Below are 17,063 nucleotides of genomic sequence, written 5' to 3' on the forward strand. Positions count from 1 at the left end.
AAATCTTGTAAAATGACAGATAAAACATTTAAAATTATATAATAAGTTACATAATGCATTCAAAATTGCTCAACAAAATTGTCTTTGTATTTTTTTTCTTGTATTATAATTTAATATATTTTTCCCATCTGACCCAATCCACTCCCCACATAAAAAGTACTCCAAATATGGTAATTTTAAATGTTTATTTGGGAAACAAGCAACGATGATGTGATGATAGTGACAAGATTATTTTGACGAAATTTGTAATGAAAAATGTAATGACGTCTAGTTTTTATTGCTTTTTTTATTGCAAAAGATTAGATTATACCAATTTTGAATGTCATCACTTTTGTTGTCAAACATAGTAACAATAAACAATAACATGAACTTTAAATAAACTAATAATAACCCATATATGGTGGTAATGGTTAATTATTGAATATTGAACACAGAATATGTTGATGCTGGAATATAATTAAAAAAATAATTTGTAATGCATAATGACAGAGTATAAAGTCTTAATATCTTATAGATATATATAAGTCTTATATATAATAAAAAGTATCTTAGGCTTGAGTTTAATAGTGTGTACTATTGCACGCCATGTGACCCACAATTGTCCAATCAAATGACAGGAATTTATTTAGGTGTTATATAATAATGTATAATACCTGTACCACCTAACTATTTGGTCTCTTTTTGTTGTTTTTGTGATACAAAAAAAGTTGTCCCCTTGATAAGGATTGAATCAACCATTTGGCCACCACACTCAAAAGTGTACCCGTCCCCTTAATACACACTTAGATCTGAATTTCATCTCACTGTTACAGTATGAATATACTGAATACTGAATAGCTTTAATTGTCCATTATAATAAAATAATAATAGAAATTCTTCTTAAAGATTGGCAAATATTTATTAGTACAGTACAATTAAAAACAGATATATAATATAAAAAAATCATAAAAAATAGAATACACACACATTATTGCACAAAAACTTAAAGATGTATTGTCCCCGTGAAAAATAATTTTTTACATTTATTTTTGTTGAATATGCAATTTTAATTTCACATAATATTTATCCACTTTGACCAAAAATTAGATCGAAATGAAATTTATTTACCTGAAAAAACTGTAATTTAAAGTAAAAAATGGTCTGGATTTTTTGGTTGAATTTAATCATTTATCATGTTATTTTATAAGTGAAAACATTGTTTTTCATCGTTTTTTTTTCTACAAAAGTAGCCTATTCAAAGTGTGATTTAATTATTTTTCATGTTTTTGGGGGACAATACATCTTTAAGTTTAAAAAGTAGATTTTTTGGAAGTTAAAAGTTAAAATACGATAAAAAGCATAAAACGCTTAAAAAGCAACAAATATTGAGAGTAACCAGTGGTTGATTTAGGATAGGTCAACGGTTATATACGTAGAAGAGTTTAGACAAGGAATCATAGTATACTGTAATAGCTTATTCCTTCATAAATGACCTAGTTTTCAAAGAGACAGGGCATCAGATATTGTAATGAATGGGAATCTGCTGTAGAAACATCCAAATTAATAAACCACAGCGGGAATACAATAACAATTTAAATACGATCGTAAGACGGCCATTAATTGCGAAATATCAGTTATTCCACCAAACTAATTGATCAACTAATCAGGAATTGTTATTTAGAACATACTAACCATTCATTAAATGGATAATTTCACTTTGTTTAATTTGTATATCTATCATTTATGCTGGTTTTAGTCTCTAAAGAGGAAAAAAGTAAACAATATATTATGTTGTCATTTGGTGCAGCTGGTAAAGTTCCGGTTCCTTGAATGTGAGGATTGAAGATTTTAAATATCCTGTGTCCTCTTGGTTTGGTCCATTTTATTAATGTAAAAAAAAATTATTTATGACAATTCAGAGACACGTCTCCCGGAGAAGCCAGATAGTGACATAGCCGTTGAGGCTAGTGGCTAATTAAGCGTTCTCCCCCTTAAACTACGGTATCTTAAATTAATACAGAAAAACAGTAAAAGAAAAAGAAGTAAAAATTCACTAAATTTTAAATATCTTGTGTTCTCTTGGTTTTTGTCCATACTTTTGCTTCTGTTTCTCCAGTTTAATTGGGTAACATACATTCAGTATACTGGGAGCTTCAATGAAATACCATAAAGCTCTGTCTACACTATCAAACTGTATGTGTCAAAAAATGTGCCCGTATATGGACATGATGATGTCATATCACTACCATATTTGGGCATAGCACTACCATATATGGGCACATCAAACTTTTTTGACACATAAAGTTTGATAGTGTAGACAAGGCTTAAGTTTTAAAAGTTATTATTACCTAATTAACCACTTTTTCTGTATTAATCAAATACGTCTGTACTTTTTATTTCTTTTAGGGATTATCAACTATTAGCAATAATGTTAGAAATTTGGCAGAAAAGGCAAGAGAAGGAAAACTTATGCCACAAGAATTTCAGGTTAGTAAAAACCAGTTTCTATATAAATTATGCCAAATGTAGAGATAGACACAATGCAAATGGTTGTGTACAATAATCTCAGCTTCTCACCCTAGCTGTCTCGGATGTAGCTTTGATACCATCGGACTATTCGAATACTATCAAACTAGTTTGACAAAAAAATGTGTAATGTGCCCAAATATGGTAGTAATATGACATCATCATATCCATATATGGACATGATGATGTCATATCACTACCATATTTGGGCACATCACACTTTTTTTGTCAAACTAGGTTGATAGTATAGACAGTTATAGAAAGACAAAACAAAATAAATGTTATGTTAAAAGTTATATTTTTTTTATAATATTATTTATAATTTCTAATTATATACCATTGTATAAAAATCTGTTATGTGTTACTAAAAATGGGATTGCTTTTGTTTATTAAAATATTGTATTAGACTGACAGTTTGATCCCAGCAGATTTCAAATGTAAGTCTGAGACTAAGCTGAACTCAGAGTTAGGCTTACTTCGTAATCTTTATAATGGCAAAATATGCTTCAAAATATATCGGTAACTGTGAAGTATTAAGGTCGGAGTTCATGGACAATTAATAACGGGTTATTTACGTAACATGTTTTTTATGTGTTTTATGGAATACACCTCTGATTATATAACTACAGTAGGGACTCGTTTGGTGACATTCACCAGTTATATAACTAGGGACTGTGGTTTGTTCTCAGTCCAGATTTTAATAATTGAATATTGCAAACGTCAAAGAATAACAAATCGCTTTGAAATATTACAAAAAAGAGAAAATTATTTATGACGTAAACATTTTTTTATTTTAACTACTGTACATGCAATATATTTTTTTAGCGCATAAAAATTAGATGAGCTTAGCATGGTGGTTGTAATAATCCAAATGTTTAGTAATCCATTGTTGATAGAATCCATGTATAATCCCATCACCTATTTTTTTAAAAATTCATACCGAGCCCCCTGGTCATAACCATTGATGACATTCACCAGTTATATAACTGGGGATTCGTTTTGTGACGTCCTTGTGAGAATTGTGGCTTGTATTCAGTCCAGATTTTAATAATTGAATATTGCAAACTTCAAAGAATAACAAATCTGTTTTTTTATTTGTAATAAACAGGAAACAAACAAACTGCTTACAACCTATTGTAACAATGCTATTTGTGTACGTGTTTCATTTACCATATTCAACCAACCATACAAATTAAAATGTTATTCTTGTAGCTTGTTCAGAAAATAAACTAATTTATTACGATACTTCTAGACCGCCTCACCTCATTAGGTTTAACTACGGACTTCTTTCCTGATGATATCAATTATTTATATAACTTGGAGAACATGTAGATGTAGATTGTTGTACGTTGTTCTTGCCATTGTTTTCTGCATATAGTAATTACATATTTTGTTAAGCCCTGTCTACACTATCAAATAGGCTATATTTTACAAAAAAATGTGATGTGCCCATATATGGACATGATGATGTCATATCACTACCATATTTGGTAATACCACTACCATATTTGGGCACATAACATTTTTTGTCAAACTAGTTTGAAATGACCACATTGGAAATAACCTGGTTCAGTTTTATGGGTCATCCTCGTATTTTTTTTTTATCGTACTGAATAAAACAAACGCTGAATTATATGGTGATACATAAGAATAGAAATTGCATACAGTCTTACAATATAGGAAACCATTAGATCGTAGCAAATGCAAGTATATCGCTATTATTATTATTACTTGTATAGCGCACATTTATACAACATTTAATTATAATCAGCGGCGCTTCACATCAATCGGTATCATAACATTGTTTGAAATATAGTGCCTTTAAATGTTTTTTAAACTGATTATAGTCGTCTAAGTGTTTAATGTGACTTGGTAAACTGTTTCAAATTTTGGGTCCTGCTACGGCAAACGAATGGTCAGCAAATGTCTTTCGTTTAGTTCGTGGGATTGCCAGGTTAACATTGCTGGTGCTTGAACGTGTACTGAAAGATTTTACCTTTTATCCACAATATTGGAATATGCAATACGAAGTATAATAAGCAAAATGCTAAATTAAAAGTATGTGATAGAAATGGAGAAAGGAGGTAATTATAGGTGTTCAAGTTGTCCCTTCTGGATGTTCCAATTGTTGCTACTGAATCATCTGGGGCAGAGAATAATGGAAACAGAATAATAATGTTCTTATTTGAGACATATAGTTTAACTTTAAACTAGGCTGAATATGATCAAATGAACTACATCCCCTGGTAATTGAATTGTTATCAATTCTGGCCTAGATTGATTGTATTTAATGATTTATATGTGTCGTTAAAGAACATCAGACTATTATAAGCTCAATCTTATTAGTTTTAGATGCACATTATTTTCTCCTTAAAACTAGGGAATAGACCAGATTTTTTTTTTCACAACATATTTCAAGAAAATAATGTTGCATGTGTTATATTCTTGATTTGATATAGTTTATGTTCTAATATCAAATCTATGTTAGTCTATGTGCAGTAAATATTGTTTTAAACTATGAAATATGGTTTTTGTGACATGCTATCATTAATGTACAATTGCTGCAGCAAGTTTGACCTTCTTTCTTTTACCTTCATTATAAAACACTGTCTACACTATCAAACTTTATGTGATGTGTCCATATATAGACATGATGATGTCATATCACTACCATATTTGGACACATCACACTTTTTTTGTCAAACTAGTTTTATACATTCCCTTTTTAGAAAGTTATCATTTATATATTTTCAAACTTTCTTATTTTCTAATCTCCAAATTAAAAAATAATTGGTTAGTTAAAACAACATTTCTACCTCATTCTAATTTTACTGTATATATCTGGTCAGGTGGATCCCAGGTGGGTGTGCTCAAATGTGCTCTCTCCACCCCCTCCCTCTTTCAACAGAAAAGTACTTTTGACAGACTATTGAGATTCTCCTCTGGATCCAGCCCAAATGTTGTTATCATTGTATCATTTTTTATTTTATTCTCATTTCATCAATTTATATTTCAGTGGATTTTCACCTGATTCATGTAACTTATTTTTTTCTCCTCTAGACCGGAATGGAATTGAGAATTAGGCCATGTATTATTTGCTACGTAGAATTCCATTATGAGTAATTTTTAGTATAAATAAGCCATTAAAATATTAGAAAATCAACAAACATTATCAAAGTATACCTGAGGCAGTTTATGCTGCCCAACTAGGATAGCAATTAACTTACCAACAATTTAAAAATCTATAAATTTAATTTTATAAACATGTTTTTAAAATTGTGAATGCAATTCCTGTCTTTGTAAGTTATTTATATTTATATCATCAACTTGTTTTGCTGATTACTGAGCAAATTAAATTTTATAAATTTACATTTAATTACATTCCTGTTATTATTCCTATTTTTTAAGTTTATCAAACCTATTGTTGATTGCTCTTACTCTTAGTTTTTGAACGAATAAAATAAAATTAGCATTAATATAAAAATCAATATTAATGATTGTAAGTTAAATTCATACAGAGAAGAGTAAAGTAAAAAGCCATCAATATAATTTAATTTAATATCTGAATTGTTTGATTCTTAAGATGGTCGATATATGAAATTGTTAAGCTCTGTCTACACTATCAAACTAGTTTAACAAAAAAAGTGTGATGTGCCCAAATATGGCAGTGATATGACATCATCATGTCCATATATGGGCACATCACATTTTTTGTCACATAAAGTTTGATAGTGGAGACAGAGCTTAAGTATCAGAATTTTAGTAATCAAATTTACTTTCTTAAATTCTTAAAGTTGTAATTTCTTACTTTTGTTAAACTTCTTTAAACATAACCAAATTTATAACAAATTTTGGTTTAGGCTGGGGAAAACTAAGTCATGGTTTTTATACCAATGCTCTATAAACATAAACATAAACATAGCTTCTATAAACCTAGTAATTAGGAGTTTACCAGTTACTGTAAATACAATTTCCCACACTTTGGGATTTCCCATAATTTGGGATTTCCCACACTTTGGGATTTCCCACACTCAGTAGTGACCCATTATAGTGCATGTTAGGTATAGCTGTACTTTTGCAATGTTATGTTATATAAACTGTTTAATACACTGTAAATCAGTTGTAACCCATGAGATTACATAGATGAAAGTCAGATTAAGAGTCATGTGAATATGTCCATATAATCTAATTCATTGAAGACTGGACAATTCTTTTATTGATATTGTCTGATTTGATTTTTTTTCTTGTACAAAAAAAAAATTCAAAATATAACAAATGTTTATTATGAATTATTAAATTACAATCAATCAATACAACTAAGTCCAGTTAAGAAAACATATATGATTTCTGAAAAGAGAGATAAGATTTGGGAAAGGACCCTTAGGAGTTTCTCCTAGTACAGCTAACAGTGGTATTTTGCCACCCTAAGCTTGGTTACCACTTGACCGCAAAACAATGATGTAAACCCACTGTTGGTAATTTGACCAATGACAACATGATTGTGATTGGTCAATTCACTTCCATTGCCCTAGAACGTTACGTCCAAGCGATATTGGCCAATCTGTGAATAGTGAGTGTATTATTCCAGCCTTTGGCATTACTAAGTTGTGCATTGTGTTTTACCCTTAAAATTTAAATTTGAATGTTTAACAACCTAATTTAAATGCACAAAGAAAAACATATTTTATTAACCGATATATTTATTTTATAACCAACTTTACTCTTTAAAATTGTTATTGCGCCACTTACTAGGGTAATTTGCATTAAAAGCTCATTGACGTTGTGATAAATAACAAATAATTAAGTAATATAATGCAACGAGAAATTAATTAAACGTTACGATGTACACCTACGTAAAGTTTTTAAAAAAACAACAACTATTTCTTTGATGAAAACAACAATATTGTATCCTTGTAGATTAAATTTACATATTGTAAATAATAATGGTTGATATCTGGATATGAGATAATTCCATGTTGCCATAGTTAAATCCCCACAGCCTGTATATTAGTGTTTAAATTGATACATAAATACACCAGATTATATAAATTATATAATAAATACAAATTGATACATAACTACACCAGATTATATAAATTATATAATAAAAACAAATTATAAACAGTATAATTCAAACTCTTTAGTGAACAAGTTTTTTTTTCCAAACAAAATATTGCTACTTATTACTGTGTACATAACAGAGTATGAACTGAGATTTGTCCCACTTAAGCGGGATTTTGAAAACTAGTGGGATGTACTTTGGAATGGGATTTTGTCCCACTTAACCAGGATTTCGAAAACTTGTGGGATGGTACTGGGATATGGTGTAATCCAAGTGGGATTTCATATTATTTCAGTAGTAAAAGATAATCCCACTGTGATAATCCCATTGAGATTTTTCGCTTAGCCTATAAAATCCCACTACTACGATAATATGAAATTCCAGTCGATTCCCCTTCGATCACTAGGGTAATCCCATGCTTGAGTAGTAAAAAAAATATAAAGGATTCATTTTTAATTCATTTGAGAAGTTTGTTACGTGATCAAAGATGTCATTATGTAAATTGTGTCATTGCCAAAAGCTAACTGTGTGGTAGGATACAAATTAGGAAAGACAGAATAAACTGCATTCATATCAACTGTTGTGTCAGTAAAAACCAGTTTTTGGTTTGACAATATTATTATTCTAAATAGCATAGTAGTTTTAGTTTATTTCTTGCCTAGCTTACCTGGATAAATTGACATCTCCCCCAATGTGTTTGTTTAGTCATTTGCTAGAAAGGGAATTGGGGTTGGCCAGTGAGAAAGGGGTGGTGTTTTTTTGGAAATTGTGTGGTACAGGAGCTGGTTGAAATGGGTTATCATTCTTTGCTGAATACATTTATGTCACATTTTTTGGAACAAAAAATGGCTTATTAAAAGTTTGTCTTTAGTTTTCATCATTACATCTAGTGCATCTAAATCACCTTATGTCGTGACAATCTGCATTCAACTTTTATTGTTTTTGTACTCTTGTTGGGATTTGAAAAAACTTAGTACTATAGCTAAATATTAATACCAAAACAGAGTGAAATCTGAGTGTTCTTGTATTGAAAGTTGATATAGATTTTCTTCCAATAAAGATGTTATTACCCATAACAAGTTCTTTTATTAGAATTATTTATGTGGTGTTATGTAAACTATATTCATACATACAAAATGAATTCAGATCTAGCGGCCTGTTTCTGCTCCAAAACGCTGAATAACCATTTATTTCAAAATAGATTAAAAAGTATAATTTTTATATTCATCATGTTTCTGCTGAATTTGTACTCCCAACAATTCCTAAAAAATGTTAAAATTACCCAAAAGGTGGTCAAGTGAAATCACTGTAAAACAGTGACACATCAATAACCATTATTTTGCTTGCAGCAAAGTTGCACAATGGGAACCAGTTAAATGGCGTTCTAAACCTCATTACATTAATTGGTTAACTGTACTAGTTCTTTTTGCAGTTAATAAATGCAAATGTTATAAAGTAATCCAGTTATGAATTATGGACAAAATACTTCATGTTATAATAAATAATAGAAAAATTTTAAGATTCTTATATAGCCCATATATGCACTCTACATATTTGGAGTAACAATGATGAGTGACAATTGACAAATAATGTGCTTGTTTCGTTTTTTAGGGAGGTACATTCACCGTTTCAAACCTTGGTATGTTTGGTGTTAAGAACTTCTCAGCAATCATCAACCCACCCCAAGCCTGTATTTTAGCCGTAGGTGCAGCACAGAAAGCAATGATACCGGATGACACTTGTGAAGAAGGGTAAGGGTAACACACCTAACATAGTAACACATTGGTGTTTTATATTGAACTTTATTGCACATTAAAAATACCATTTCATATGGTGGCCCAACGGCCAAATTGCATGTACAAAATATATTTTTAAAAATGGATATAAAACTCTCAAACTCTCTCTTTCATACTTTTTCATTTTTGTATGTTAATTTATACATATGTTATTTTCTATGGCTTAAATTTAATGTATGTTTACAATTAACTCCATAAAAGAAATTAAAATTGGCAAAAAAAAAAAGAAAAAGAAGTTCTCACTTCTGAGGACAATCAAAGTATATTGATTAAAACATCGAGAAACTCAACAGTTATTTTCAGAAATATATATATGTGGTGTACTGCAAACTTAAAAAAAACAATGATTTAATAAAATTAAAATGCGCACAAAGAATAACAAACCTAGACAAAAGACTGAAAATAAAAGCAAAGAAGAGAAGAGATCTAGTTGTCGTTGTCGGTTGATATTGAATGTATTGATGATGAACGTCAAAGGTAGTTAGTATCACACCTTGTGTCACATAGCTGTACTCATCAATCAATTTATTAAGTATCATTCTAGCCTACTAAGTCTGATATCCTGGGTATAAAATGTAGCCTAGCTTAATAATGAACTATAATGCATTAACAGATGTGTTTGTACAATTCAATGATGTGACTACTGCTAAAAATATGAGACAACAATCTAAGTACACAAAGCAAAGTGTCTGCGGTGTGACAGAAATCTAGTTCAAATTCAACTTTACTAATGTAAAGATCAACTCAATTTTGTTCTTCCTTGGGCCCCACACACACACAAAATACAAATAGTAGTGTAGCTTGGTGGTTAACGTGCTTCCCAAGGTCCAGGGTTCAATCCTGACCTAGTGCCAGTGTTCAATCCTGACCTAGTGCCAGGGTTCAATCCTGACCTAGTGCCAGTGTTCAATCCTGACCTAGTGTGGGGGTTCAATCCTGACCTAGTGCCAGGGTTGTAACTCTTTCAACTCCACTCCCTAAGCCTCTGAATGAGACTTAATTTATAAGTATGATAAATTATTAAATGGTTTATCCATCCTGTAATTGGCGTGTTACTCGGTGTTGGATGCGTATGAAATAGTAAATTTAAAAAATACAGTTTGTACAAACTTTCAATAATCATATTACTTAGGTTAGTGTCTGAAGTTTCTAATGACACAAGTGAGTGACATGTGTGTTGGTGGACATGTGACAATTATGCAGATTTGATGACACAATAGTCAGTGGGTGACATGAGTGTTGGTGAAATGAAATTTTGATAAGATTGAAAGCAATTAAAATTTGAATATTTAAAATTACACTTGTATCACAACGAGGTACATTTAGTGACACCTTGATGTTCATGTTGTTGTAATGGCATTGTGTTTAGGAATTGAACTTAGCATCCCACTAAACAGTAGTGATGGATAAAGGATTTTGATTTATGGTGAAGAGCCTAAAAATGATCAAATGAAGGGAGCATTCGCATGAGCAAGTAAACGTTAACTTTAACGCTATTTCCCAACATGCATCTCGCAAGCTCCACCCACTTTGTTAACAAACTAGCCAAACAGTAAGATTTTTTCATCGCAATATGCTATTTTTGTCACCCAATATTGTAAACATGCCTACCTACTGTAGGTGTAGTCTATAGGCCTAAGGCAGTCCATGATTTGTTTTTATGTAGTGGTGTATCTTGCATGTGTGAAACATGCGTTCTTACACTTTTAGTTGAAGCGAAATAAAAGCGTAATGTAAAATGTAACGTAAAATAAAAAAGTACATCGACGCAACTGTCGCTGAACTACGCTGTTATGCAAATGAGTAGAATGTTGCTAAAGGTCATCTTTTAAAGTTTACTAAAGTTTCCTAATATTTCATATCCGCCTACCACAATAACAAAGGATAATTTAAACATAAAACATGTAACAAACCGGTGCATGCATATCTCCTGCGTTCCGTGTTAAACTTAACAATTTACAAGGATTTCACACATTAGTTTGTCATGGAGTAATGAACGCTGTTGTAAAAATACCCCACTAGAATTATTAATTTTTTCTTTATACTTGGGGATTTCTTCAAAAACTGTTGTCCCATAGGGCCCAGTGTGATACATTATGTGTGTTCGTAAATTACCCCACCCCTTCCAGAATGTGGGTGTGTCATCTAGGGATGCTTGAAAGGTCCACTATGAGGGGTAGCTGACTCATTTGAGTTACAGCGATGCTTAATCTGCCCCTGCTGAGCATTTTTTCATCTCTCTTTCTTTTAAAAATATATTTATATTGTGTTGATTTTATGCTGTACATTTAGCTTAACTTTGTCTTGTTCATTCAAGCACTCAGAAGCCATTTACAACTACAGTACTTTGATCTGTGAATAGATCATTTTGTTAGGTTAGTTTGACACCGTGAAACACACACACACGCTGGAATGCAATCTGCATTATGTCTAATACAGGTTGATCTTATCATGCAATATCACAAATTTGATAATTGCATTTTGTGTAATACTGTAACTTGTAAATAAATTTTAATAATTTTCATTTTAGCAGTGAGTAGGTTTAGCAAGTATAATCAATAATACAATTTTTATAATTGCTATTTTTTGCAAAAATTCTTTTTTTATAATTACTATTAGTTTTCGATTGAGTATGTGGGTGTTATTGTGTGTATGCTATGAATAATTATTATATTGTATTTCTATAGAAAATTTCAATGGGAATAAATTGAATAAATATACTTTTAGAATACAATTTATGACCTTTTTAAAAGTTTCATGACTTTTTCATATTGGCAAGTTTTAATATTTTTGATAAATTGAATATTAATTTATTGTGAAGCTTTAAGTACACTTTCTTAGTAAGTTGCTTAAGCTTAGTTCCCACTAGGACGCAATGCAAGGATGTAAGCGACAATACAAAGGAATTGACCAATCAAAACCAATGAATTATTCAAACTGTTTACATTCATTTGTATCTAAGTAATATTTAAATTTTCCACATTATAATTGTTTGATTTAGTATAATTGTTCAATTTTCTTATGAATAATATTAATTTCAGAGTATAGGAAAAGTTTGATGCTCATAAATGTTGAGATGTGGAAAGGTTATACAAGGACCTATTATGCTAATACTAATTATTTTTTTCTTAATGGAACTGTAAAGCGCCCAGCGGTAATATTAATTATACACATTAACCGCATTTCATCTGTTCTTTACATCAACAACGCTTTAAATTATCAAACTAATATGAGATTTGATAATCTGCATATTATTACTTTATTAGCAAGAATTCATAACTCAATATCCATAACTGTATCACCTTGGTTTAGTCTGCCTTTCGCATTATAAACCTTCTCATTTTTATTGGATTCAAATTACTTCATAGAAACAATTGTTTTGATTGATTTTCATAATGATTATTTCAAAAGTTCAAAGTATATTTTAACAGGGAACCAGAGTGTATGACACCCTCTAGAGTCTCATTAACAGATCTCATGAGCTCTCATAATAATAGGTTATTTCATTATTATTTATTTATTATTATTGTTATCATTATATTATTTATTCATTCTTTATACTGAATAAAAAACTTTCAGTTCTAAAAAAATTGATTTCCAAAGTAAAAAGAAAACATCAAAAATAATGATTAAAGAACACATGAAATACGGTTAATGTATTTAATTATTATTACCGCTGGGCGTTTGAGTTCCAATTGAAAACAATAATTGGTATTACCATATGCAGCCCTATAACCTTTCCGCCCGTCAATAACCTATTTTTTCAATTAATACTTACTTAAGTTTATTAATAATAAGCATTTAAATACTTTCTGTAAGTGAAGATTCTTAAAAAAAGCCAATTATAAAAACATTATTTTTCTATCTTTTCAGATTTCGAACAGCGTCAGTATTAAGCGTGACCTTAAGTTGCGACCACCGTGTCGTGGATGGTGCCGTAGGAGCTCAGTGGCTGCAACATTTTAAGAAGTTTCTCGAAAAACCTGAAACAATGTTGTTATAAAAAGATAGACATGTTGGATGTGGTCATGCATCAACTACTTTAGATGTTTGAAATATTATTAATAGCTCTAATTACTGTACAGATACATTTATCCGTATATGGCTTATTATCTATATCCATATATGGCATAGTATTCTCCTTCAAAATCATTTGTTTACACCCTTTTATTGGTAAGCGATTTCCTGAAGAAGGGAATTAAATAGAAATCCATCAAGCTTGGTTCCCACTAGGACACATAGCAAAGGACGTACATGCAACGCACGCAAGTAATTTGACACGATGGACAATCGGATAGTGATTGACTCGCTTGTGTCACATGCATCCTTTTGTTGGAGTGCTGTACATCACACTCACATCACAGTTTTAGTAATCATGATGATATTGCATCAAGTACCCCACCCCAAGTACCCCACCCTCTCCTCTCTCTCTCTCCCTCACCCAAAGCCCTTCATTTCATATCCTGGAACCATCACTTATACAAACATACTTATTTTTAGGGATAAACCTATTATTATAACCCGGAACAGATTTATATTATATATAGCAATTAATTTAATAATTTATATATTTGTTTATATATATTAATGTATATAACATGTTAACATATTATTTACATTATAACATTTTTTTCTTTTATTTTATCCCATGTTCCAAGAGAAATGAAAACTGATATCACATTGTGACTTGGTGGTTATAGTGCTTGGCTACCAATCCAAGTGTCCTGGGTTCAAGTCCTGTAATTTTTTCGAAGAACAAATTACAACTCCTCAATTTTATACCTTTATGGTCAGTAGAAGGGATAAAGCGGGTCCAAAATGGTCGTTATTATAGTTGACAGTGGAGCAGCTTCCTGTATACCATCGTAGTATTGGATCATTTCATTGGTCAAATGACGCGTTTACGACGCGCCATCACGTGTCGTTTTAAAATTAAAGAATTAAGTTAAATGGTGTGTTTTAAATACAAATCGATTGAAGAGCAGAATGCTTTGCAAAATAAATTTATAAATTATATTTGTTTCCATGCTATTTTTGGTTCGCGATTTGTGTTAATTTGGAGTTTTTGTAATTAAGTCGGTTCTTTAATAATTAAGTATACAGGCATCCTGATCTAGTTTATTAATATTTTTTTTCAATTGATTGTTTTAATATTTTTGGATTCAAATTAATATCATTGAATGGTGATTTAACAGAATTAATTTTAACAAAACCGAATTTAACAATGAGACGACCAAATTACACCACAAAATATTGTTTTGTGTTTATGGTGTCCATCCGTAACTATTATCAAGCTTTTGAAACAGGTGACGCGCGCGACTAATGTGCGACGAGCGACCGAGCGTGTAATTTGCAGTGCGCATGCGGATACAAGCAAAGCAGTGTGTACTATATGTTGAGGCAACGCTATTTGGCGGAGGTATATAACCTCCATGCCTGGAGGGAGGCAACGTGTGGCCGCTGTTTCTGTTTCGACTTTTTCGTCGAAATCTCAATATTGTTATTTTATTGGTACATCGAAATCTCTCCATCCGACACTACATCTTAACCTTAGGAACATCGTGTTACCAGGGAGTTGTACAACTTTCTGGTGTTACTGCACCTGTGTATCAAGTGTAATGCAACAAATGTTATTAAAGCTATTCAATGACGTCATAATACTTTTGACCAATCAAAATGATGTATATCAATGACATTTTAACTAAACCGTAGTTGACATTTTTTCAACATACTCTTAGTGTCAGCTGTAATGTACCGTCTATGTTATGATAGACGAATACATACATGTATACTTCATCCCATTCTTTAGATCAGTGACACTAAGCGATGAGCTAAATTATTATTAAGACAGTTCGCCGGATGTCATTTGTACCGCCATGGTTAGACTGACCTACTAAGTTGCAAGGTGTTGGGTTAGCATCTAAATCAAGCCGTCTGCTTTCATCTGTATCGCTAAATTGCCGCGCCAGAACATCGAGTGTTAATATTCAAAGGTAAATTAGTGTTAAATGAGTGACTCGCGAGTGAAATTAATCGAGCGTGTTGCGCGTGACATGCATTCGATTACGTAATCCAACAAAATTGAACTTTTATAAAACGTGGATGGATTACGATTTGACGTCATGTGTTTTCATTTGAAGGATGTTGTAGCCTACGTATGAGGCCACTTAAGAGGCAGACCCTGACCGGAGGAACTGCCTTTGACGACATGGTGTGGGTAGAGGGAAGTAGGCTAGGTTTCTATCGTTTAGCATTCACTTAATTTATTTCGTCTTTTCAATCAAAATACAAACTATTAAATGGTCACCAACAAATAAAAAACACTTTAGGAGGTAGAAGGGAGTCCAAAAGTGAAACGAAACGCTATCGATTTATAAACTACATTAGTTGATAACTGAAACTGTTTAAATTACAATTATTTATGGCAATATGAACATTTATTTACATTTATGTAATTTTGGTCGTGCAATATATTCCTAAAGAATTCTCAGTCACTTTTTAGGGTCACTAAACTTACTGACGATTTAAACTTATTTTTAAAATTTTTTTTTTTTTATTTATTACGGTATATATAAAATTACAAAAACAATAGCACATAGCTAATAACGTTTGTATTACAATAAAAAAAATTGAAATGAAATCTATAAAAACTACAATAATAAATTCGGAAAATACAATTACAAAATTTCACAATTATTCACTAAAATTTAGAATATTAAGAATCTTAAAATATATACAAAATTTTGGAAAATACAATTGCACTTTTATTTAAAAAAACGAAAAATTTACATTATAATATACTAAAACCTATCTGCACTGTTCTTTATTTGATTATTATTATTATCTTTTAGTATAGGTGGCAATATTGCACAATTATTCACTAAAATATTCACAACATTAAAAATCTACAAAAATATATTAAATTTCGGAAAATACAAATACAAAAAAGAAAATTTAAAAAAAAAAAAAAATTTACAGTATATATTAATATTAAACGTTGTCTGCAGTGCTCTTCATTTGATTATTTTAGGCGGTAATATTGCACAATCATTCATTATATATTTTTTTTAATTTAATTTTTCACAGGAGGAATTTAATTTGTTTATAATATAGGGAATCGTTGAATTTTTATATCGGTTAGTTTTTATTTTAGGTAATGTAAATCTATTGGGGTTACGTAATCTAGATATATTAGGTCTTTCAGCAGGCAGCATATTACGATGTCTCTCTGACTTAAGGATACCTTCTCCAAATTTTAATGTTAATTTTTCTCTACGTTCAGCAAGGCTGGTAATTTTAAGTTGAGTAAGTGCCGTATCATAGCTCTCATAGTCCTGGCCAAGTATAATTTTGCACGCTCGCTTTTGCAACCTCTCAATTTCATTGGTCTGATGTTTTGTAATGCTAGAGTGCCAAACAACACATGCATACTCAGTCAGCGGTCGAATATAGAGTTGATAAATACTTAACATGTCACCAATAGGTGCACTATAGCCTCTCAATACATAAAGAAGAAACATTCTTCTACTTGCTCTAGAGATAATACTTTTGATTTGGATATCCCAACCTAAATTGTCTTGTAGCTCAAGACCTAATAATTTCATACTATGTACAGTATCAATTTTTTCACCACTTATAGTAAATTGGGGATAGTTTATTTGGGATTTCATAAAATTTATATTAATAACATGGCACTTCGA

The 17,063-nt window shown here is 30.9% G+C and overlaps 1 protein-coding gene across 1 annotated transcript in view; it reads left to right on the plus strand.

The window, feature by feature from the left end:
* The window catches only part of LOC144841197 (dihydrolipoyllysine-residue acetyltransferase component of pyruvate dehydrogenase complex, mitochondrial-like), a 39,410-nt gene extending 25,031 nt beyond the window's left edge, over nucleotides 1-14,379 (plus strand). The window contains exons 11-13 of the mRNA XM_078697443.1: nucleotides 2,386-2,466; nucleotides 9,179-9,318; nucleotides 13,237-14,379. Coding sequence (XP_078553569.1) covers nucleotides 2,386-2,466; nucleotides 9,179-9,318; nucleotides 13,237-13,366 — 351 coding nt within the window. The 3' untranslated portion in view covers nucleotides 13,367-14,379. The remainder of the gene's footprint in view (nucleotides 1-2,385; nucleotides 2,467-9,178; nucleotides 9,319-13,236) is intronic.
* The last annotated feature ends 2,684 nt before the right edge of the window (nucleotides 14,380-17,063 follow it).

The sequence above is a fragment of the Antedon bifida genome, chromosome 4 (assembly GCF_963402885.1).
Source record: "Antedon bifida chromosome 4, ecAntBifi1.1, whole genome shotgun sequence".
Taxonomy (NCBI): Eukaryota; Metazoa; Echinodermata; class Crinoidea; order Comatulida; family Antedonidae; genus Antedon; species Antedon bifida.